This window comes from Panthera pardus, unplaced genomic scaffold (genome assembly GCF_024362965.1).
Source record: "Panthera pardus isolate Hobbes unplaced genomic scaffold, ASM2436296v1 HiC_scaffold_8, whole genome shotgun sequence".
Lineage (NCBI taxonomy): Eukaryota > Metazoa > Chordata > Mammalia > Carnivora > Felidae > Panthera > Panthera pardus.
Genome location: NW_026527013.1, coordinates 65,204,945 through 65,227,638, shown reverse-complemented (window position 1 = coordinate 65,227,638; position 22,694 = coordinate 65,204,945). Strand labels below are relative to the sequence as shown.

The 22,694-nt window shown below is 51.5% G+C and overlaps 1 protein-coding gene across 18 annotated transcripts in view; it reads right to left on the bottom strand.

Moving 5' to 3' along the window:
- The window catches only part of IKZF1 (IKAROS family zinc finger 1), a 102,699-nt gene that overhangs the window by 22,155 nt on the left and 57,850 nt on the right, over positions 1-22,694 (bottom strand). For 12 of the 18 annotated variants that reach the window (XM_019451010.2, XM_053898323.1, XM_053898325.1 and 9 more), the window contains 3 exons: positions 14,990-15,049; positions 6,615-6,875; positions 68-235 (listed from right to left, as the gene is read on the bottom strand). In XM_019451010.2, coding sequence (XP_019306555.1) covers positions 68-235; positions 6,615-6,875; positions 14,990-15,049 — 489 coding nt within the window. Of the gene's footprint in view, positions 1-67; positions 236-1,499; positions 4,200-6,614; positions 6,876-14,989; positions 15,050-22,694 lie in introns of those variants that run through there. The other 6 variants (XM_053898327.1, XM_053898324.1, XM_053898319.1 and 3 more) reach the window with 3 other exon arrangements.

Here is a 22,694-nt window from a genome sequence, read left to right as displayed (position 1 = left end):
GGGCCGGGCCGGCCTGCAGGGGGCGCTCCGGCGCGTGCGCGCACACACACGCGCCCAGTGGACCTACCGGAGTGCGTCCTCAGGTGGCCAGTGAGGGCGTCCCGCCGGCGGCATGCGTAATTGCAGAGATGACACTTAAAGGGCTTCTCCCCAGAGTGCAGCTTGATGTGCCGAAGCAGGTTGCCCTTCTGCGTGAACGAGGCCCCGCACTGGTTGCACTGGAAAGGCCGCTCGCCTGGGAGGAGGAGAGGGGATTGGTGAGAACAAAACTCTGCGCGCTCGCGCGCGGGGACAGGTGCAGGACCCGCGAGGAAGTTGCTTCCCACGGGGGCCCGGTGACTTCCACCCGCTGCAGGTTTGATAGAACACGAGGCTTTCAGACTAAACCTGCCAGTTCCTTAACGCTTCACTGGTTGGGTCAATTTGATCTGAAAATCTAATTTTTTTTCCCTAAATCAGAATGGCACATCACAATGCAAATTCAAACTCATTTAAATAAAGTGACTGCAACATTTTGTGATGAAGAGCCACTCTTCCTGATCAGCAGTTTTGGAATAAACCAATATCCAATTTTGCGTGTTGTGGCATTTGGTGGGGTTTTTAATGTGGCTTTTTTCAAAGGGTCTTTAAAATATGCCACTGAAGCAAGCAAAATAAAAAGGAAACTCATTAAAAATGCATTTCAGGATCACAAGTTCATTTCAGCGTTACATTCTTATATTTAAATGAAAGGCACTTCATTATAACTGTTATAATAAGTTCTTTTCATTTACATTTTCCCTGTATTTTCCCTTTCAATTTCTTCTCCATTACCTGTCTGTCCCTACGCAGGCAAATCAGGAAGGAGACAGACAGAGAGAGTGTGAGGCTGAGAGAGAGAGAGAGAGAGAGAGAGAGAGAAGGAGAAAGATTGAATAAAATAAGTTAAGAAAGAGAAGTCCAAAGACAAGTCCCTAATCCCCCCCCCCTCCCCCCCCAAATGGTAGGGCATCCAAGCCAGGGCCACATGGAGGTTTCTGGCTTTTTCCTTTTTTGCTTTCCTCCCCAAATCCTGAACCCGTGAAGCTCTCGCTGGCCTCTATGCACAGAAGATAAGTTGTATTTTCAGTACAACTATTCTAAGAGATGCACATGACTTGCTATTAGGAATTCTGGGGATGTTACAGCTGGAGTGGTGGCCAAGAAAGCATGGGACCCTCTGCTGGATGTGGCAGTGCCTGACTGTATGCGGGGGGACCCCACAGAGGGACACACGCGGGCATCTGTGGGAAAGAAACAGGCTACTGAGCAGTCCTGGGGCTCGGACTCCCTCCCGCTCTGAGCTGGTGACCATCTTGCTTGGTTCTCGTGTTAGAAGAATATACCTGTCAGGCTTAAGCACACATTAAAGCTCTTTTGGAAACAACTGCTTTTTCTTTTCTTTTCCTTTTTTTTTTTTTTTTTTTTTTAGAAGAGCTCTATGCGACCACAGTATCTGGTGTTGAGATACCATGAAAAAAAAAAAAAAAAAAACACTTCCTGGTAACGGGTTTCTTTTTTTTTTTCTTAGGAAAAAACACCGTGCGAAAATGCGTCTTTAACAATGTTCCCAAATGATTGATGTGGTTTGGGTGAACGAGACAGAACTCTGACCAAAGTAGAAGCATGTCCGGTCCTATGAAGATCGCCACCAGCTTCGGCGTAAAAGTTTACACGGGCACCTGGATGTCATGATGGTTACTGCTTTTGTTTTCAGGCAGGGCAGTCGGATGTGCTAGTCCAAAAAATGAAACTAACGTGTGATTTTTCATTGCAGGCTGGGGGTGGGGTGAGGGAATGCTGCTACCAAACAGGGCGTATTCGCTATTTCCCCAAATCTGTATCTGGGTTGCACTTGGCTGGGCAAAGAGGGTTGAAAGTCAAGCAGGTGAGGTGGTGACAGTAAAACCAACCAGCAAGAATGAAGGAAATCCCTGAGATACAAGCCCGTGCTGGGTCAGAAGATTCCAAGAGCTGGTGGCCAGGTGACCCTGAGAAGTGTCCAGGAGCATCTGATGATCTATCAGAAACACTTCTGGGCCATCGTCACCCACGTGCATGAACGTAGATATTTTAACTCCGAGCAGGTGCAAGGGAAAAGAGGAGTCAGTGGTCCCTGGGGGCCGGAGACCCGGCAGGGTGGAGTGGGTTACGTCAGGGTGCACCTTCAGTTGGACATTCTGGAAAGGCAGTCAGTAAGGAATGCTCTCGCCACAAAACTGCTTCTAATAAGGGTGGAGGACTCTTCCTAGCCAGCTGTGTGAGGTACCCCCTCCACGCCGATGAGGCTGGGGGATCCTGCGGTGGACATAGGAGGGGCAGGTCATTAAAGCCATGCTCCCCTCCCCGCCCCCCAGCCCCCTTCTGCAGAACAGGGCGGGAAGGAAAGAAAGGCGGCCGTTTCTTCAAGAGTGAAATCTGTCTTCTAATGTGAGTCAGTGGTTCTCGCGTCTCTTGCTGAGCCTGGCGTCTTAATCCTGCTGGCTGGCTTTCCTTGGAAATCTATTTGTTTCTGATTGCCTGGGCCGGCATGAATATGTAACGGGGGGAATGGAGACTCGGAGGGAGCGTTCTCCGAAGTGACAACACAGTGTTCAACTCAAGGCAGTTTCCCTTTGGAGCTGCTAACAGGAAGGGGGGCACCGCCCCGCTGCTGGACGGCAGAACGCAGTGCACGTTATTTGTGTCTCTCTGTTCGCCACTGTCAGCTGCTTGCCTCCTGTGGGTCCTTCGTTCGTGTGGCGTAGCTAAGTGAGATCAAGGGTCCCAGGGCTGGATGTCTTTTGTGTAGTGGGATGAAGACTTTATTATCCTGAACTCAAAAATTAAGTTCATCTCAGTGACTGTGCAGATGTGCCACTTTAGGGACTCTCTGGAAGAATGTTTGAGCCCCCGGGGAGCCTGGGTGGCTCGGTCGGTTAAGTGCCTGACTCTTGATTTCGGCTCAGCTCGTGATCTCAGGGTTCGTGGGATTGAGCCCCACGTTGGGCTCTGTGCTCACAGCCTGGAATTTACTTGGGATTCTCTCTCTCCTTCTGCCCCTCTCCCCTTTGCATTCTCTCAAAAGAAATAAACATTGAAAATTTTAAATGTTTTTTTTAAAAAAGGATGTTTGAGACCCTTTGTACAACTTTATGGGTAAAAAACAAAGTCTTCACGGATGCTTCCATCAAAATTTAAGAGGGTCTACCAGAAGAAGGTAGATTAGGGGCACCTGGGGGCTCAGTCAGTAAAGCATCTGACATCGGCTCAGGTCATGATCTCCTGGTTTGTGAGTTCGAGCCCCCTCGTCCGGCTCTGTGCTGACAGCTCAGAGCCTGGAGCCTGCTTCAGATTCTGTGTCTCCCTCTCTCTCTCTGCCCCTTCCCCACTCGTGCACTCTCTCTCTCTCTCTCTCAAAAATAAGCATTAAAAAAAAGTAGGTAGATTAAAAAATATACACCTGAGCTGCAAGAATGAACACATGCCGACTGCAACCGTACCTTGGAGCAGATCGTAATTTGCTGCTGATGCACTGAGCGTTTTTGTTTTACAGATGGGAGCAGAGTAGGCCTGAGACCATACCCGTAACCATAACTCTGATGCTTTTCTTTATTGTTAAAGCTCCCATCATTTAGAATACTAACGCTGCATATTTGCATGGCGGGGTTTCCCCTGCCCGGCATGCCTCTTTCACAGCACTCTCCCCTGTGATTCTCACATTCGCCCTAAGGTGTTGGCGGGGAAGGTGCTGCTATTACAATGCAGTTAACATACAGAAACCGAGCAGCAACACTAGGGAAGGAAGTGGTCGGGTCAGCCAACAGTTTGGACAATGGCACGAACAGCCCCTCACTGAGGTGGCGCTATGGGGCGCAGGGCGGGGAGACAGCCCCTGGGGGCTGCCGTTTATCGGGCAAGGGAACCCTGGTGCGCCTGGCTCGCCTGGCCGTGGGCAGGTGCCGTCCTTGGCTTCTGGGCGGAAATCAGCAGGCTGGGCCCGGGCTCCTGCGTGAAGAGCAGTCTGAAGTGGCAAGGCTGACGGTGTGCTCCTGGCCGCACGTCCTGCCGTCCACGGATGCGCCGGGTCTGGGCTCCAGCACCCCGCGCGTCCTCTGTGGTGTGCCCCAGGGTCTGCATCTTGGCGTGATCTCCCGGTGATTACATGGCCCCGGAGTTTGAGAAGCCTTGCCCTTGAAGCACTGGAAACGTGGAGAGTTCAGGCTGGGACGGAGGCCTGGCACAGCTCGCCTTTTCTAACGTCATTCCGCTCGGATCCCAGGAAAACGGACACCTTTCTAGCACGTCTAACGTACCGAAACCTAGTTTGGCCAGTGTGTTTCTGGAACTCCCTGTGACCCTGACCTCACATTTATGGGGGTGGGAATACACTGTGAAGACAATCCACGGGCTTACTGTTTCAGTCTGGTTGTTTGTTTAGTAAAAGCCAAGCCAGGAACGATAACATCGGTGGTGTCTCTCTGTCCCTACTTCTGGAACGTACTCCCTCCGTGAGGGAAGCGTGGCTGGTATGTACCTGGGTGCTCAGCGCTATCTGTGGGAGCGGAAAAGGCCGCTGCTCCTCTGCATATCCAGACTTGGCAGGTTTATTCATTAAATGCAATTATTCTTTTTATCGCGGCCGGCAGTCATTATATTTCGGCAATTTAGTATGCCAGAATTTGATTCATTTATCAAATATTTATTTAAGAGAATTTTCACTGTACGGTCAGGCTTTACATGAATTAGCAGGAAAGTAATTCATTTGTGAGACCCTCTTCCTCCATCAGGAATGTATTAACATGGGTCCCGGCGTATTCTGTTAAGTGTCTATCACAGAGTAACCTACCTTCACTTTAATTTCCACCTCATTACAAAAGGGGAGAGCCTGACTACTCTCACGCAAGCCTGACTTAGGGCTTGACGGGAGGGGTCCATTTCGCCAGATAATTTGAAAATTAAGGGACGCGTTAGGAAAAGCAAAGTTTGCTTAATTTCACAGGTCAAATTTTTTTTTTTTTTTATCGAAGAGGAACATTCACCGAAAATAAACCTCTTTTCTGGCTTTCCAGGGGTCTTACAAATAGAAGGTGTCACTTTGGAGGCTGCCCTGATACAGACGTAAAACTTACGACTGGGCAGAAGTCGGCACTTCCTCCCAAGCCAGCAACTTTGCTCTGCGGTTCTTCTGAATTCCCGCTTAATTTCTGATCATCGCCTATGGGTTTGGCCCCGTTTGAGACTCACACAAGGCTGGAATTTGCAAGTCGTCTTCCTACTTCCCTAAGCTGTCTGATAAAACCTACATGACTCCCAAGCAAGCATTTCAAGTGTTTCCTTCTCCTCCTCTTGTGGAGTGTGGTGACCGATGGCTGGCTTTATGGCGACCCACCAACGCCAACCCCTGGACAGCGAGGACCCTGGGTTCCTATGTTTTCTGTTTAAACTCTCGGGGACCGCTCAAGGTGGCAAATTTACGGTGTTTGGCATGCCTTTCGGCCAAAGAGGAACGTTTCTCTTCAGTTCAAAGGACACCTCGTGCACGCAGTGGAAGAGAACATGTGACCCATCAAGGCCGTCTGGTGCCATTAGAGATGACTCCACAGTTGTGGTGGGAAGGCTTGGGGCTGGCCGTCTGCCATGACCGAGTATAGGGAGGGGACAGAACTACGTCCCCTCTCCCCAGTGTGAGAACATCTCGTGACCTTGGGCACAGCCATCGGACACTACAACGTCCTCACTTTTGGACACAGAATTCCACCTTCTCTGACGCCTCCAAAGCCTCCAGCACACAGAAGCTTCGACAGGAAGTTCTTTACCAATTGGAGATGGAAACTCGGGGCAATGGACCATCGTTGTTCTCGGGCTCACCTGCTGGTGGATAAGGCTGCCCAAGAACCAATCTGAACTCTGTGAAAGACGGTCTCCTGCAGCTTCTCCATCACTCCCTCGTGTTTCTAAAAACCAAGCTCTGTGAGTTTGAATTTAAGAAATGCACATTTCGGGGCACCCCGGGAGGCTCAGCTGGTTAAGCAGCTGACTCCTGGATTTCAGCTCAGGTCAGGATCTCACGGTTCATGAGTTCAAGCCTCACGTCAGGCTCTGTCAGCACAGACCCTGCTTGGGATTCTCTCTCTCTCTCCGCCCCTCCCCTGTTCTCGTGCTCTCTCAAAATAAAGAAACTTTAAGAAGTAAGTAAGTAAATAACAGTAGTTCTAAGAGGCATCTTTGTTAAAAAAAAAAAAAAAAGAAATGCAATTTTTACTCGTGGTTTCTCGGGGGAACCTCCGAGGAGTAGATTTCAGCGGGTCGATCTCTTTGGGTTTTGTTCCATCTTGTGTGAGGGGTGAGCTCATCTGACAGGAGCCCCCTAACAGCACAGCGCCCGCTACTTGGCTTAGCGGTGGGACCTCGGGCCCCAGACAGAACTTTCCAGGCCGGGAACGCTCCCCCTGCGTATAGGTCGGAATTGGTGCACGTTTCGAGGTGGCTGCAGAAAAACAACACTACGCTCGGGAGACGGGTTCCGAACACTCAGCCGAGAAAGGGCAGATGCCTCCTGCCACACCCCGCGGAACTTTCCGGGCCACCGAAGGAGGGACTACGCCAGGCCTTACCAGTGTGGCTTCTTTTGTGGACCATGAGCACATTGGGGCCGATGCAAATTATCCCACAGACATCACACTTTAGTTTGCCGTTAGGAAGTCGAATGCCTCCAGCTCCTGACAGAGCTCTGCTGCCTTGGCCACTGTGGGGGCCATTCATTTTCTCTCCCGCGGCATCAAGCACTCGTAAATCCTCCGCACATTCTTCCCCATTCACTTCACAGGCCCGCCCATTCTCTTCATCACTCTGAGCCTCTACTTTAACATTACCGGCTGAAAGAAACAATACAGGGGCCACTCAGTGTCATCGCAAAAACAAAACAAGACAAAAACAACACAGCAGCAAAAAAGACACCACTTGCAAGCGGAGAAGGTTCTCGAAGGTCCTCGGCAGCCTGGACCCCGGGGACAGCAGCCCGCGACTGGGGTCACGTCTGGCTCGCCTGGGGCTCTGGGGAAACCCATGGGTGGGTGGGGAGGGGGAGAACCTGTCACAGTCACGTGATACGCCTCCCGGGTTGGGCAGGCCAGGGATGGGGGTGGGGCGAAGCGGTCACGTGATGCGTCTCCTGCGCCAGGCGGGGAGGGGCGGGGAAGAGCTGGCCACGTGATATGCCGCCCGCTGGGGGTGGGCAGAGAGCCAGTCTCGCGACATACCTCCGGGGACGGGGGGGTAGGAGGGGCTGGGGCAGACTGGCCACGTGATATGCCTCCAGTGCTGGGGGGAGGGGCTTTGGTCACGTGACAGTGCCTCCTGTGATGGGTGGGCGGGCAAGAACTGGTCATGTGATGTGCCTCCGGGGCTGGGCAAAGTCCCTCCTAAGCGGTTATTAAGCCTGAGAACCTCGTTCTACTTAACGAGGCCACCTTTCCGTGTTCCTCGTGTTCATAAACTCTGGGACAAGGCTCAGTAAACCACGCTATTTCTGGCCACGGATGCCCGAAGGAGTTCTCAACCGGTTTTCTTTCTTTGGAACGTGATCGTTCTAACTCCTTTGGGTTCTTGACGATAATAAAACCTGTGCCCTAGAGTAGCGTCACCGTGTGGCACGTGTCTCCAGGTGGCTGAAGGGTCTAGTCCTTTGTAAAAGTGGCAGATCTCATTGGCCTTTCAAAGGGAGAGCCCTGCGTGAGGGTGAAGGGCTCATATTAACCAACGCCCTGACCGCTGTTTACCCTGTAGTAGCGATCCCTCTAAGTCACATTTAGGGTGGTGATTTCTGTCATTCACACGTTTTTCTTGGTAAAGAAAATCAGAGGCATCTCGTTTGTCATCTGGGAAACACAGCCTGATGATGAAGGTTGTTGATGGTAAGTCCATCACTGTAATCAGTGGGAGAAACCGCGATGACCCTGAAAGCTAGCGTCTCCATCATGGTCTCTATAGGTTAATAAGAGCGGGTAGGTCAATTCGGCCAAGTACAAGAAACAATGGCATAGATAGATGGTAGTCCGTACTATGAAATCTTTGATCGATGTTTAGAATCACTGGGTCTCCAGGCGTGGTCCTTGGACCATCAGCATCAGCGAGAACTTGTCAGAAGAGCAAATTCTCTGGTCCACCCCAGACACGCTGAGCTAGAAACTCTGGGGTTGGACCCAGCACTCTGTTCTCACGAGCCCTCCTGGAGTTTCCAACGTACAGTCAGGTCTGAGACCGTGGTTTCAAATAATCAACCTAATTCATAACACACCAGGTTCATTTTATTCAGTGACCACTGGGAATAAATCGAGAGCCCGGAATCTGAGGTCGACATTCCTGGCTGGGAACGTCAGCTCCACCCCACTCATTGGGAGTGCTGGGGCCTTGGGCGAGTCACACACCTTCTCTGTGCCTTGGTTTCCTAATCCATCAAAGCCAGAACGATCAGCACTGGCTCGCCGGGGGCGCTGGGAGGACTCTCATCAGTGGTAAGCCCAGGAGAAGTCGGCTTAGGATGGGGACTGGGTGTGACAAGTGGGAAGCACGTTCTCCACGGAGCTGTCTGTGGACGGCTCACCCCAGTAGTATCTGTGACACTTCCTTTGTGCCAGGCACACAGCGCTTCACTCGCTCTGGAGTAGTTAGCCCTCACGGTGACCCGGTGAGGGGGGGTAATGCTACTCTCCTATTTCACAGTTGAAGAAACCCAGGCACAGAGAGGCTGAACAGCTTGGGAAGGTCACACAGCTAGCAAGTGGGAGACCTGGGAGGTACTACAGGTGTCCTGCCTCCAGTGCCCACATCCCTAAACTGCCAGACTACCAAGGTTTTCCTATTAGCTCTCTGGGGACACAAATGAATACATGGGACAAATTAGATGGAACGTGGGCCTGAGCCCTCACTGTGGATTTTGAGATCCCAGGAGCGAGGGAGTATCTCCTCTGATCAGATCCCAGCATTATGTCCAGTCAGAGGGTGCCTCACATGTGTTTCTCTACAAGACTCCGAAGATCAGAGCCTCAGAAGCACCCGAGAGGCCCCCTGCTGACCTCTCCCAGCTGCCAGAGAAAGGGACCAAGTCCCACTGACTCACCTGCACAAGGCAGGCAAGGAAGGGGGGTGCCACCAGGCCTTTTGGCTTCTGAACTCTCTAGAATCCGTATTCCTAGGCACATGCTTTGAATCCTTTGAGGTGGAAGCTAATTCCTGGGGTCTCATTATCACTGAACTCTGCGCTAGAATGCTCTGGAAACATGACAGTCAAGTTTCAAAGACTTCTGAACTCCTTAACCTGGGATGATGATGATTATTTTTTAAGTTTAGTTATTCTCTAGAGAGACAGAGAGCATGAGCGAGGGAGGGGCAGAGAGAGAGAGAGAGGGAGAGAGACACGATCCCAAGCAGGCTCCACTCGCAGTGCAGAGCCTGATGCAGGGTTCATGAGTTCATGACCTGAGCTGAAACCAAGAGTTGGATGCTTAACTGACTGAGCCACCCAGGCGCCCCTAACCTGGGATTGTTTTTAATCACCCAACTGGTGTTTTTTTTTTTTTTTTTTTTTTTTTTTTTTAAATGAGATTGGGGCATTCCAGAGCTTGGTGGAGCAAATTATCGTCGCTGGGCAAGTTCTCTCGCCAGTGGCGCTGAGACACAAGGGTGGCGGTCTGGACACCCGTGGCTGGAAGAAGGAAACCACAGGATGGAGAAGCATGGGGATAACCCCCTTAGCACTCGGCTCTGTCTCACACAGTCGGAGGCAACCTCTTAGACAGCAATGACCCTCGCTTTCCCAAAAGTACAGTTGCCAGGAACCACGACTTATTTTACGTTAAGACAGACAGGTATTTCTGTGACCGTCGGGTGTGCTCTGTGGCTTGTGCTGTTGATGACGGGGTGGGCGCTTCCTGGTGAGGAACAAGAGAACGGGAAAGCCTCAGGGTGACCTTCAGGGTGACATCGGCCACAGCACACCACTTGCAGCCAAGGCAAAGCCGTACCAGGAAGGAAGAAGGATGGCACGGCGGGGGAGGGGCGGGGGGCACAGCGTGGATGTCACCTTAAATGCCACAGAGGCCCTCAAGCCAGCCTGGATACCAGGCACTAATCTGACTTTCTCATTACTGTTACGCCATGTGACGTTTCCTCTAAGAAATGTCACAGAAGCAAAAGAGCCAGGAGGCTCAGATGGCACGAGAGCCTGTTATAAACCATCCTGAGATTCTGCGGACCCCAGGTACGGTTTTCGGTAGATCTGGGCAGCACCGGTCGAGGCCGAGCTCAAAGACTAGATAGAATTCAGGATCCTGTGATGCTGCAGGCTACTGGAGAAAAGATCGCGGACAATACCCTCGATCCCTGGTGGCGAGCTCAAGCAGCCATGAGGGACGGGAACTTGACAGGGTTCCGTGTAAGCAGACAGGGTACGCGTTTCCGACTAGGAGTCGAGCAGAAGATGCAGAGTGTTTTAGGGCCGGAAGCTTGCCAGAACTTTGCGGCCACATTCTAGGCTGCATTAGGACAGGAAAAATCCGTAGAGACAGAGAGAAAGGATGCCTGATGGGGGAGGGGCCGGGGGCACAGGTGAGAACACAGACCGCAGGTGGACACCACCATCAGCCAAGGGCAGGTCAGAGTCACGCACAGGTGAACGTTCCCTAAATATGGGCGAAAAGCTTTCCTGTCTTTCTGGACAGATGCAGACTGCGTGCTGGCCGCACAGAAGAGACGGACGGACCTCTGTTCACCCGCGGAGGGTGTCCACGAAACGGGGCCTCCCTTCTGGCTGGGAGGAGGACACAGGCAATACGCCTATTACACTCAAGGGGTCAGGGCATAAACCTGTCTTAATAAGTCGCAAACACACCGATCTCAAAATTGTGATCTACTAGACATAAATGTACAGTCCAGTTAAAATAGACCTTTAAAAAAACACAAACTCAGGATGGGGCGGTTGGCTTCACTTATCTAAGTGTGAAAGAGGGGTTTTGGTGTTTTGGCTCAATTAGTGATGTGGCCGGAAAAAGGAAAAAACAGAAGATGCCGCCTTGGGGTCCTGCACACGGTGAAATCCGGAGTCCCCTGCCCTGGCCAGGCCGTAAGCCTCCGCTAAAAAGGGCGGGCACAGTCTGCAGTGGTCAGAAGGAAGGAAGTCAGCGGGGGCTGAGCACACTTGGGGCGTCCATGGGGCTGGACAAGCTCGGCTCAGGGAAACAACACGCGGGGCTGGGAGGCTGAGGCTGAACAGAGAGCAGGGGGGCCTAGGTGGCCCTGGCACCACACGGCCCAGAGGTGGTGCCCAGGGAGCAGGTTCCTTCTGCAGGTGGGCTGGGGGGGGGGGGCACCTGCGTGGACAACCTCCGGGTGCATGCACACAGGAAGACCTGGGAGGTCTGTGTGAGTGTTGCGTGTGTGAGCCCGCCATTTTGAATTCCACAACCCTGCAGAAGTCAATAGCACCAGTAACCGTTTTCCCTGATGAAGCATTCATGACAGATGAATGGCCTTTATTTAAGCTGTTCCAACTCCTGGCCTGGAGCCCACCCAAAGGGTATGCACGAGTCCTACTCCACTCCCTTGAGAAAAGTCAACTGGAACGGGAGAGTCTTCGTTTTCTTCGTGATCTCCCTTGAAGGACGCAGGTCGACCGGCCCAGTGAGTTCCCTGAAATAGCAGGTCTCCCCTAGCTTGTATTTCTTGTACTTTGCTCCACTGCACGCATGTTGTCTCTAAGCTAACCAGGGCTCCTGCTGACCGGCTGTCCCTACCCTGAATTCCTAACCCACGCCATCTGTTCCATTTTCTTGGAGCTGGAACTGCTCATACGTGCCCTTATGTCTACGAAACGCTATGGTCTCCCTCAACGTAGGGTTTATACTTACACGTATTTTGCAACTCCTCCCCCTACCACTCAGAAAAATGTCGAACTCAGTAAGGTACTGAATTGACCCGATTAAATATAGAACAAGAAGTGGACGTTCACGCGTTTCTTTGCCCCAGAACGCGCTGGCTCAGGCCTAACCCTGAAGCTCTTTCATGGACTACGGACCGCGCATGGACAGGTGCTCCGTTTTATTATTTAGTAAACGTGACTTATATATTAAGAGCTGATGTCTTCAAATCTTGAGTCAAGAGTTACCATCTCAGATGCTGTTTTAAATTAGGAACATTTAAAATATTATGGTTATATACTCTAGGGGTCTCGTACGTTATTAGTAACACAGCAGTCCCAAGAGAGACCCCAGGCCCCTAAAGTAAGGTGGACTTCAGCGTGGGGACAAGTTTAGCACCGAAGAATTCGGAGAAGCCAGGCAACTCAGGGTCAACGGAGCCCAGAGGCTCCATCCACTGCCAAGCACTGAACGTACTCATGAATGATTAAAGCATTTTAATGCATAGATATAACGTGCACTGGTGGCACCCCCCCCTCCCCCGCCCCCCGACAAATGGGTTCTGTTTCCTCTGCGTTGTCTTTTCCCTTTTAGAAAGTGTCTTGGCATTTACCAGTAATGTAAAGGTTTGGTACTCAGAGTGTGCCTTTCCATTGTAAAGACACCCTGAAATTGTTCCTATGGTGTGAGTTTAGGCCACATAAGCCTGGAGCCCTCAATATTTTAAATGGGAAAAAAAAATGGGAGAGAGAAATAGACCCGCAACCAGTGACTAGCCAGCCAAAATTAAATGGAATAAAAATATTCACGACAGATCTGGAATGAGTGCGATGATGCTAAAATTTGAGGGGCATCTGGGTGGCTCAGTCGGTTAAGTGTCTTGACTCTTGGTTTCTGCTCAGGTCATGATCTCAGGGTTCATGGGTTTGAGCCCCGTATCGGGCTCTGTGCAGACAGCGTGGAGCCTGCTTGGGATTCTCTGCCTCCCTCTCTCTCTGCCTCTCTCTCTCTCTCTCACACACACATGCAATAAATAAATAAACATTTAAATGAAAATATATAAATAAGTAGATAAATAAAATTTGAGATGAAGAGGAAATATATAGATGCTTCTGTGCTGCCTCGTAAAAAGTGATTTACAAAAATTTTTATGCGTTTTTAAGCTAATAAAACCACTTATTATAACTTCCATCATTTAAAACATAAGGTTTTTTTCTCTTGCCAAGATGCACGATTAGATCCTTTTAGGCCTTTAAATGAAGTCAGGGAGAGAGAAAAGAGAAAGGGTCTGAAAAAAGCATGAGTTACAAGCAGACTTACATCCTCTTCGGGTGACTAGGAACACAACAAGCTGGGGAAGAGAAGGTAGAGGGGGTCAAACAGGTTGTATTTTTAATTTTCAAGATGGAAAAAAAAAAGGAGGGGATGTGGGGTAAGGAGGGCAATCTCCACCCTGCCCACCAGGTGGCGGTGTTGGCCAAGAGCAGCTGGGCTGCTGTTTGGGTGGGGCCATCCTCAAGGACAACAGCCATCTGTGTGGAGGAGGAGGATATTTACAATTTGGGTACGTGGGAGGGGGTGTGGAAGAAAGAGACCCGAATACCTTGTGAATCCATTTGCGTAAACAGAGAGGCATATATCAAAATATATATCATCTACCTTCTAAAATCTCCAAGTAGCATGGGTCTTTAAACAAGCCAGGTTTTACTTACTCAAGTCTTCACCAAAGGACCCGCTTCAACACTACAGCGTGCTTGCCCCTAAACCTTCCTCAGATTTCATGAAAACATTCTGAAAAACCAGAATGCATTTCCTTACTCTTAAGTGCATCTGACGGCTCAACATTTCAGCCATGTGACTGTTCCAATCCTAAAACTGACAAGACTTCTCTGTGCTAGCACCTTCCTGTTTGACGTAATCGTATGAACACACACGCACTTGGGCATATGCATGCATATAAAGACACATCCATACATATAGAGCTTGCAGAAGTCCATCTCTCAAGCTGTCGTTTTAAAGTTGAATCACAGGGAGATCATCAGTGGAAGAAAGATCTCTATAACTTTTCTACACTGGAAAAGCAGTCAGTTTCCACTCCAGGTTGTGAGAACAGGGTATGGTTATGTGGCCAGTGCTAAATCCTTCAGGTATCAAAGAATTTTGATTACCAGGATGTCAGAAACTTACCTTTAATGTTACTGACACCTTTCAGGTTGAGCCCGGATCACTAATTGTTGCAGTACTAACAAGCACGACCTGTTTTCTGACGTTGCTTTAAAACAGGAGAGAATTTACTAACGCACATTCTCAAGGCTTCAGTCCTGAGGGGGGCAACCCGTCTGTGCTCCTTTCAACATTCGGCTCCCTGTGCCTTTTTAAAGGCACACCGCATTCCTTAAAATACTCCTTCGGCGATGCTGCTCTAATCCGTCTATCGTTCACTGACTCCTAACAGCTAAAAATGAAATTAACATCTGCTTTTGGTTTACCAGCTCAGATCAGGAAGGTTCTGCAGGCACAGACTCCTAACTGTGTCCGCTCAGGCAGCGAGGCACCACAGACTAACGGCCTCAAAGCCCTGCCAGTGTGCTCTTCTCGGTTCTGAAATGAATACTTCAGAGCCACGGAAGGAGAGCGTGCATCTTTCTCCGGTCCGACAAATTCGTAAAAGTTACCATGAAAACACATTGGGCTGTTTCATGGGGACAGGAAGTCAGGCCATTTTATCATCACACTCAATAAAAAGGAGATACTCATCACATGAATGGCAACGCTGTTTACCAGCATGACTGGAGTAACAATTCAATCAGTACTATTGTTCCTTCCACCCTTACTGTTACTGCCACAACAAGAGGAACGTCCCATAGTGTATCTTCCAATGGTCTTAAACGCTCCATATGCACGTCCTTGTATCGGTGATGTCCCAGGTGGTTAATGAACAGGACGGTCAAGATGTAGCTCATTGGGCAAGCATGAAGGAAGGTGGTGTGGACACATGCATTCACAACATTTACGCCATGGAAATGGAGGATGAGGTGAACACGCGTTTGTTTTCTAGAAGCGAAGCATATACTTACGAGAGAAAGATTTGGGAATGAGTGCATGAAAATCCCTAAAGCCATCGGCCCCATATGTAACTGCAATAAAGAAGGAGAAAGAAAGCTGGCTTTTGACAGTGTTCACAAGATACAGTCAGAGTTTAAAAGAAAGGGTCATTTTATTTCTTTTAAAAGAAAGCATGCTTGCTCGAAACCCACGGTTGGCTACTCGTCTGCCACTCTCGGCCTTCGTACAGGCCACTCAATGGTAACATGGTGCTGCTTGCGGGCAGGACCACAGTGCATGGCATGTTATCACCTAACCTCTGCTGTGCCAAACATCTTAGGGGCAGTAACGAACGCGGTGTGCTTCTTAGCGGGCTGAGCGCATGGCAGATTTTCTTCATTCGGCTTTTCAACATTTTCTTAGAAAGTGTTCGTAGAAAATCAGCAATGTTCACACCGCACCCTGAGTGGGGAAAAATTAGTGTTTTCCCCCACCTCAGAATGAGCTATCAATTTCTGTGGGTATTCCTTATCAGCCGCTCTCATAAATGTTATCAGCGCCTCAGATCTTCAAGTCCTTGCTCTGTGTTTGTAGGTCAGAGCTTCCCGACATGTGTCTATGTCTGAAGGCTTAGTAGCTGCCACCCACGCGCACCCATGGAGGCACGCGTGGAGACACGTGTGTGCGCGCACACACGCACACGGAGTTTTCTCTCCAAGGGGGGCATCCCGATGTCTGTCAGCGTGGCGAGCACAGCCTGGCTGCTAAATTAAACTTGTTGGAGCAGCCACCAAATTAGCAGAGGCAAGACGATGGTGTCCCCACAGGAAACGGACCTCCCGGACGTTGCTGGAACCCGTTTCAGCTTCCACACTCCTCTGACTACAGACCCTCTCCATGCTTCCCGTGAAATATTGACTAAAATACTGGGATAATGGGCAAGCATCGTTGGAGAGAGACTCTCAAAGGTGCTCCTCGAAGTGACCACCTTAATCATTTCCTAGCAAACCCTCAGCCTCATTTACACTGTCCCTTGATGGTCTAAACCTCACAGAGACAGTCAGTGTCACATGGCCCACGTGGAACAGGCAGGTCAGCGGTGGCTTGCCCGGGCGCACATGTGCTCGGTGTCCACAGCCAGCCAGCAAAATGAGGCCGATTTTTCAGCGGGCTCTGCACTGAGCTTCGACTCCCTGAGTCACCTTTTCCAATCTCTGGCTCTCTGTGCGCAGGGGTGCAACCATCTCAGATAATGGGGGTATTTAAAGGGCGACGTATTGCCTTTTGAAAACGGGGGCATCACCATACGTGATAGAAGACAGATGAAAAGGCATCGCGGCCACACGCCCCGAGATATTGTTCAAGATTGCTGCTTTGGGGCCTCAGCGTGACGCGACTGGGAGGTCAGTTTCCCCGGGTGTCCTCTTAGGACACAGCTTGTCTGCATCGTGACGCGACCACAATTCAGACGAGCTTTATCATGTTTGTCCTTCATATTTGATTCCCTAAAATGGACACCAAGTTTAAAAAACAGAACACGGCTGTAGCTACAGAGTTACTCTACTCCCCCCCTAGGAAACCTGAGCCGATAGGAGTTCGCACTCACTCATGCACCACACGCGTTTGTGCACAACCGACTTCTCGGTTCAGAAGGACGTGGCCTCCTTATGGACGGTAATTATGCACAACAGGAGAATGTGACACTCACCTTGTCCCGTCCTGTCCAGCCTGGTCCTGTCTTATCTGGTCCTATCCTGTCCTGTCCAGTTTTGTCCACTTCTGTCCTGTCCAGTCTGGTCCTATCCTATCTGGTCCTATCCTGTCCTGTTCTGTCCAGTCTGGTCCTGTCTTGTTCTGTCTGGTCCTGTCCTGACTGGTGCTGCCTGGTCCCGTCTTGTCCAGTCCAGTTCCATCCTATGTCTGTCCTGTCAGGTCCTACCCTATTCTATTTCAGTCTATTTTCATGGAAGGCATTCAGTGGGGGGTTTTGTAAAGGCCAGGTACTTGCAAAGAACTTTCCATAAACTGCCTTTTATCTTCACCACCATCCTACGTGGCAGGAACTATCACTAGTTTATCAGAGAGGAGACTGGGGCTCTGCAGAAGTTCTGGAACCTGTCCTCCTGGAGGTTAGCATGTAAATGCGCAAATCTGAGACTGTATCTAATGAATGCATTACAGCCAGTATTCCAAACACACATTCTCCCTGTGCAGGAAGGGCCTTTGAGAAGCTGTGTTTTCTCTTCCATGGTGCTTGAGAGGCATCAGGAAGACTGTTACCACAGCTGCATACGCACGTTCACACTTAGGTGTGCACGCACACACACACATACTCACCTGCCCATGGGAGTCACAGTGCATTGATCAATAGTCCCCCGCAAGATGAAATGAGTTAACAACGAGCGATTTGGAAAGCGCGGCCCCCCGGCACTGCCCTCCGTGTGGCTTCCCCACCCCAGCTCATCTGGGCCCCGTCACAGTGTCTCATGAGTCCCTCTCCTTCCCTGAGCAGGCTGGTCCAGGGGTCATGCAATCAGATGGGCCACAAAACCCTCCTTCTCACTCATGCAGGCAGATGTCTTACAGGTGCAGACCTGTCCTGTCCCTTATCTCAGTGCTGCTCGTGAGCCTAACACTCGTGGCAAAACAGACCTTCTCGATGGTGCTAGAAGCCCGTGGGAGCCGGGAAGTGATTATCTCCCGATGGGCTTTCAGGCCCGTCTTCGGTTCCTTAGTAAATTCCACCCCAAACTTTAGGCCGTTGTTTTACAAAAGGGTACAGGTTAAAAAAAAAAGAAAAGAAAAAAAGAAAAAAAGACTCAATGTATTTTAAATTTTCTGAATGTCACAAAACGCATTTTTCTTGTCAAGAACAAACTGAGTTCATTTGGTTAGGAGTTTTCAATTCACCACATTGTCACTAATATTTTCAAAGAAAACGCTGTGGGTGCCTCAGATTCTGAATTCTATTCGGATTGCCAAATTGACGAACGTCCTGGAAAAACAGATTAAATGCCCACAAACCACACTTTTCAGTTTGCGTTGGGTCGTGCCCGTAAACTTCTCATGATGTTGTCAGTTCAGGGAGACATTAAGACAGACCTGAGATCTTCAAAACAGGAGGAGGAAGTCGGCTCTACTTTCTAGCCAAAGGACACTGACAATTTTCTGGGGAGAGTAAACACGTTTAGATTTGTATTTAGAATTCAGAAATACGCCGGAGTCTGACTTTTATACGTATTCTTCCAATCACATTACCTGTTGGGCACGGTTGGATCATTAGTGTGCTATTCACTGGTGTCAGTGTGGTTTGCAGTGACCTTTGCAAGGCTTACACATCTAGCGTTTCCTGTCCCTGTGCCAGCCAGAGGGTCCCCGATCGGGACTGTAAAGAGAGGCAAAGGGCAGGACCGGGTGACCATCACTGGAGCGCAAACAGCATGGCCGTGCTCCCACTAGAGAACTAGTTAACCTGAACAGATACCAAATCTGGATTCTCTTGAAATTTGTCCATACCTACACATTCCCAGGATGGATATTTGTTTCTTAACCCTCCAGGTTCTACCAGGGGAGGAGAGAGTGCCAGCTGATGTCTCCTGACTGCTCCAGCCTTACAGAAGAGGGGGCTGAACTGCAGACAAGCTTAAAGTCTGACCCACGGATGGAGAGCCGGGGGCGGGCGCTGGTGTGAAGTCAAACCACCTTCTTTCCAGGCTTTGAGGGCGCTGGGGCTCAGGTGATGGGTGTCTCACTCAGCCCTGTCCCCTGCATGGCCCCAGCCATATGCCACGCACCAACGGGCACACAAAATGTTTGTAAAAGAAGGCAGCAGACATGCACCAGACGCTCCCGGCTGTGGGAACTCACCTGGGCTCTGTCACCGCCTGGCTACCCAAATCCAAACTCAAGGTCTTTCTCCAGACCCAGCTAGCCTTCTTCTATCCCGCCTATGCCCACGGCGCTCGGTTCTGGATTCCCCAAGTTCTAACGCATGTGGGGGTCTCACCTCCACCCTGACCTTCCCGCCCACTTCTCCCGAGCTTCTGCAGGCTTTTCTCTTCCTGCTTTCCAGTCACGTCCCTTCCCAGCACCGCCACCCAGCCAAGGCTGCCTCAGCCTTTGCCACATCCTGCCAGCACTTCCTGTCACCGCCTGGCACGGAGGTGGGTATACATCCTGTGGTCCTTGCCTTCGGGCCCGTCTTCTGGTCGATCTTGCCTGCTGCCCTGCGACGGTCATGCTAAAGCCTGCCTTCCTCCGCTCACATCCACTCCCCAAACTTCCACTGGTCTGCACCAGTACTGTGAGGCCCAGATCCCGAGTCCTGTGTCTAGGTCCCTCCAGGACCGGTCAGCAGTGACAGTGACTCTCCCAGCCAATCATCCCATTCAGATCATCAAAGGCACGCACCTGATGGAAACACGCAAGGAAAATCAAACCCGCCTCATTTGCAGATACCTTCACTCAGCTGTGCGTATAATTATCTCCTAACTAAAGAGGGAGACGCAGAATCCGAAGCAGGCTCCGGGCTCCGAGCTGTCAGCACAGAGCCCGATGCAGGGCTCGAACCCACGAACTGCGAGCCCGTGACCCGAGCCGCCCAGGTGCCCCTGAGCCCAACTTCTGTGCTCAGATTAAGAGGCTACAAGTATTTTCTTCCCTTCCTCCTGCGCATCGCCTACAGTGTTCAAGGTACTCATCACGGGACTGCTGAGTCAACAGACTTTACTACTACTTTCTGAAGACAGCCATCCGATCACATAAACGTTTTCAGAAGTTCACGCACCTCCAGGGAGAAGCTGCCAAGTATGTGGCAGAAAGCACTGTGTTTCCTGGGTCGGTTATGCGTGAGGCTCCTGGGGCACCTAGTATATCGGGGAGCAAGCTAGGAACGGGGGAGATCACTCTTGCCGGGGTTTGTTCCAGGCTGGACCCTCCTGCAGTTCACATAACCGAGCACGTGTGGACTGGCTTTCACTCTGGATGGGTCGCTGGGCTCCTGCTGTGTGCTGAGTCCTATCAACTCATGGGGGGGGGGGTGTGGCTCCTGGACAGTGCGGTACAGGGGGCTTCAGGTCAGAGGCGTGACTGGCGCTCGGCCCTGCCTCCCATCAGCTGTGCGGACCGAGCACTCAACGCGACCAACTCCGAGCCTCGGTTTCCTCACCCGCCAAGTGGGAATAATCGTATCTATTCTGTCTGGTTCACGTGAAGACTCAGGCGCTTGGTGGGCCGTAGCTTTTTTTCTCGGTGGAAAGACACCGGCAGATAAAGAGAGATGCGTATCTCGGCAACAAAGATTCGGGGCTTCTGGGATCAGCCGTGGCCCACTGACAGGTGCCAACGCGGAAAACCAACGCTTTGTGGGACCTGCCATGACCAGGACAGATGTCCTCAGGGAAACTGCTCTTGGCACCTTGGAATTTTGAGTCTACGCAGGCTTTCGTCCCAAATACTCCTGCTGGGTGCTCCCGTCTGTCTGGGAAGCACCCTGACCGTGTTTCAGGCGAACTGCCAGGTGGTGGGACAATTCTGGTTGCTTCTACTGGGACCTGACTGCAATGGACTGAAGTCCACTTTGCTTTACTTCAAATTGCGGCTGTCAGAGCTGCCTTCCGGAGCAGACGGCACACAGAGCTGACCACCCGAGGAAAAGCCAGCTTCCGACCCTCTCTCCCTGCACACGGCACAGCCGGGGACCTCTCCTACTGTGGTTGATGTTTTCTGAATACGCTTGTAATGCCGCACAGTGAGCTAAGTAGGAGAGAAGAAAAGCTGACTCACAGACCTGTAGTTTAGAAAGGGGAAAACAGGAAGCAAAGACTTTCTTTCCGAAGGGTCCAAGGGATAATATGGCAGGTTCAGGCGCCACGATTCTGTTGATGGGAAGCTCCGTCAGAGTCGCCGCTTTGGTGACCCCGCAGCCTCCCATCACCCACCCCCTGGGACAAAGTTCATCACAACCTGGGGATGAAACCCTCACCAGACTCAAGGACAGTTGAGGGATAGTTATGTCCTCCTTGCTTTTTCATTTTTTTTTAATGAAAAAGTAACTTTTTTTGGTGAAAATAAGATTTGCTTCTTCTTTTTTAAACGTTTATGTATTTTGAGAGCGAGCAAGCGAGTGAGCACACAAGTAAGGGAGGTGCAGAGAGAGGGAGAGGGAGAGAGAGAGAGAGAGAGAGAGAGAGAGAGAATCTCAAGCAGGCTCCACACTGTCAGCGCAAAGCCCGACACAGGGCTCGAACTTACGCCCCTGAGATCATGACCTGAGCTGAAATCAAAGAGTCGGACGCTCAACCGACTGAGCCCCCCGGGCGCCCCAAGATTTGCCTGTCCTGAAGACAGCGGGTATACACAAGGGTCAAGATGAAATTTTCTGAAATTTACCTCCAAGCCCTATAACAAATCTAGAGAAATCATGAAGGGGAGAAAGTGGGGAGGTGGTGATAAGAACACAGTGCGAGAGTGTGACCCAGGCTTACAAAGGGAGAAGGAAAGGGTCACCTTGGGGCCCGGAAGAAGGGCTAAAGGAGGTAGGAGGAGGTGCACCAATACTGACACGCCAGGAGGGTCCCGCCGCGAGCCGGGGGATGAGCGAGTGTGGGGCCCCGGGCAGAAGTGATGACTCGAATGTCCTTTCCCCTCCCGAATCTCACAGGGAGGGATGTTTGTATCACACAGGCCAAAACAGGAAGGGAGGGACATTCTACAAAGCAGCCGTGCCAACGGGCGGTGGTGGCCACCCAGGTGTCTCCTTGGCCAGTGGACGCGTCCAGGTCCGGGCAAGGACAGGGACACCGGGCGTCCATCAGCCGTCCAGGCATGTGCTCCAGCGGACCTGGCTGCACACATGTGTCACATGTGGTTTTCCCGCTGACACGGTCTTACTGAACCCTCGCTGCCAGGCGGGAGGAGAGCACGGCACCGAAATGAGGTTCTGCAGAGTAAAGCAAACAACTGCCACTGATTGTCCCCAAGGGTGGTCGCTGCGGGGGCCTTGAACGCAGCGGGGAGACGGCAGGGGATGTTGCTGCCGGCCGAGAAAGGGGGAAGGGCTGAGGACAGAATCAGCACTGTCGCCTTCCTCCAGGTGCGGACACGGCCCCCTGCCAGGCTCGGCAAACACTCTTGGCCATTCCCTCCCTTCCCCGCGGCTGGCACCGTGTCAAGCCCCAAAGATTCCAGGAGCCCGGGCTCTGCTTCAAGGAGGCCACAGATAAAGTAATCTTCCCCGGGACACCCAGAGGGTGGGTCCCCTGCTGGCCCTCCCTTCCAGAAGCTCTGAGGGGTCCCTGCCAGAATTCCAAGCAACAGGTGACTCAGCAAAGGCACAGGAGGGTCAGGAAGAGCGGCTCGGGGGCTGGTGAGCCCCGGGGTGCAGGAGCAGGCTGGCTGTCGTCAGACGGGCGCCGGTCCCTACGGGCAGTGCTCGCGGGTTCCTCCTCGGGGGCACCTGGCGGGCCAGCGTGCTGTAGGGGCAGCGAGGGATCTCATTCCTGCCTTTCCCCCTTCTTCCTGTCCTCCGCCCCCAAACACACTTCTCAGGCAGTGAGCCTGGGGCCGGGGGGGTTGTGGGCAGGAAGTGAGAGACACCTTCGCCACCTGCAGAGGAAGACGGGGGTCGAGGGTGGCCAGGGCTGAGGTGTGCAGGTGGAGCGGACGCATCTGGCCTGTGTGCCGGGGTGCACGTGTGTGTGTGCATGCACCAATGGCACAAGGGTCACTCTTCTTGCA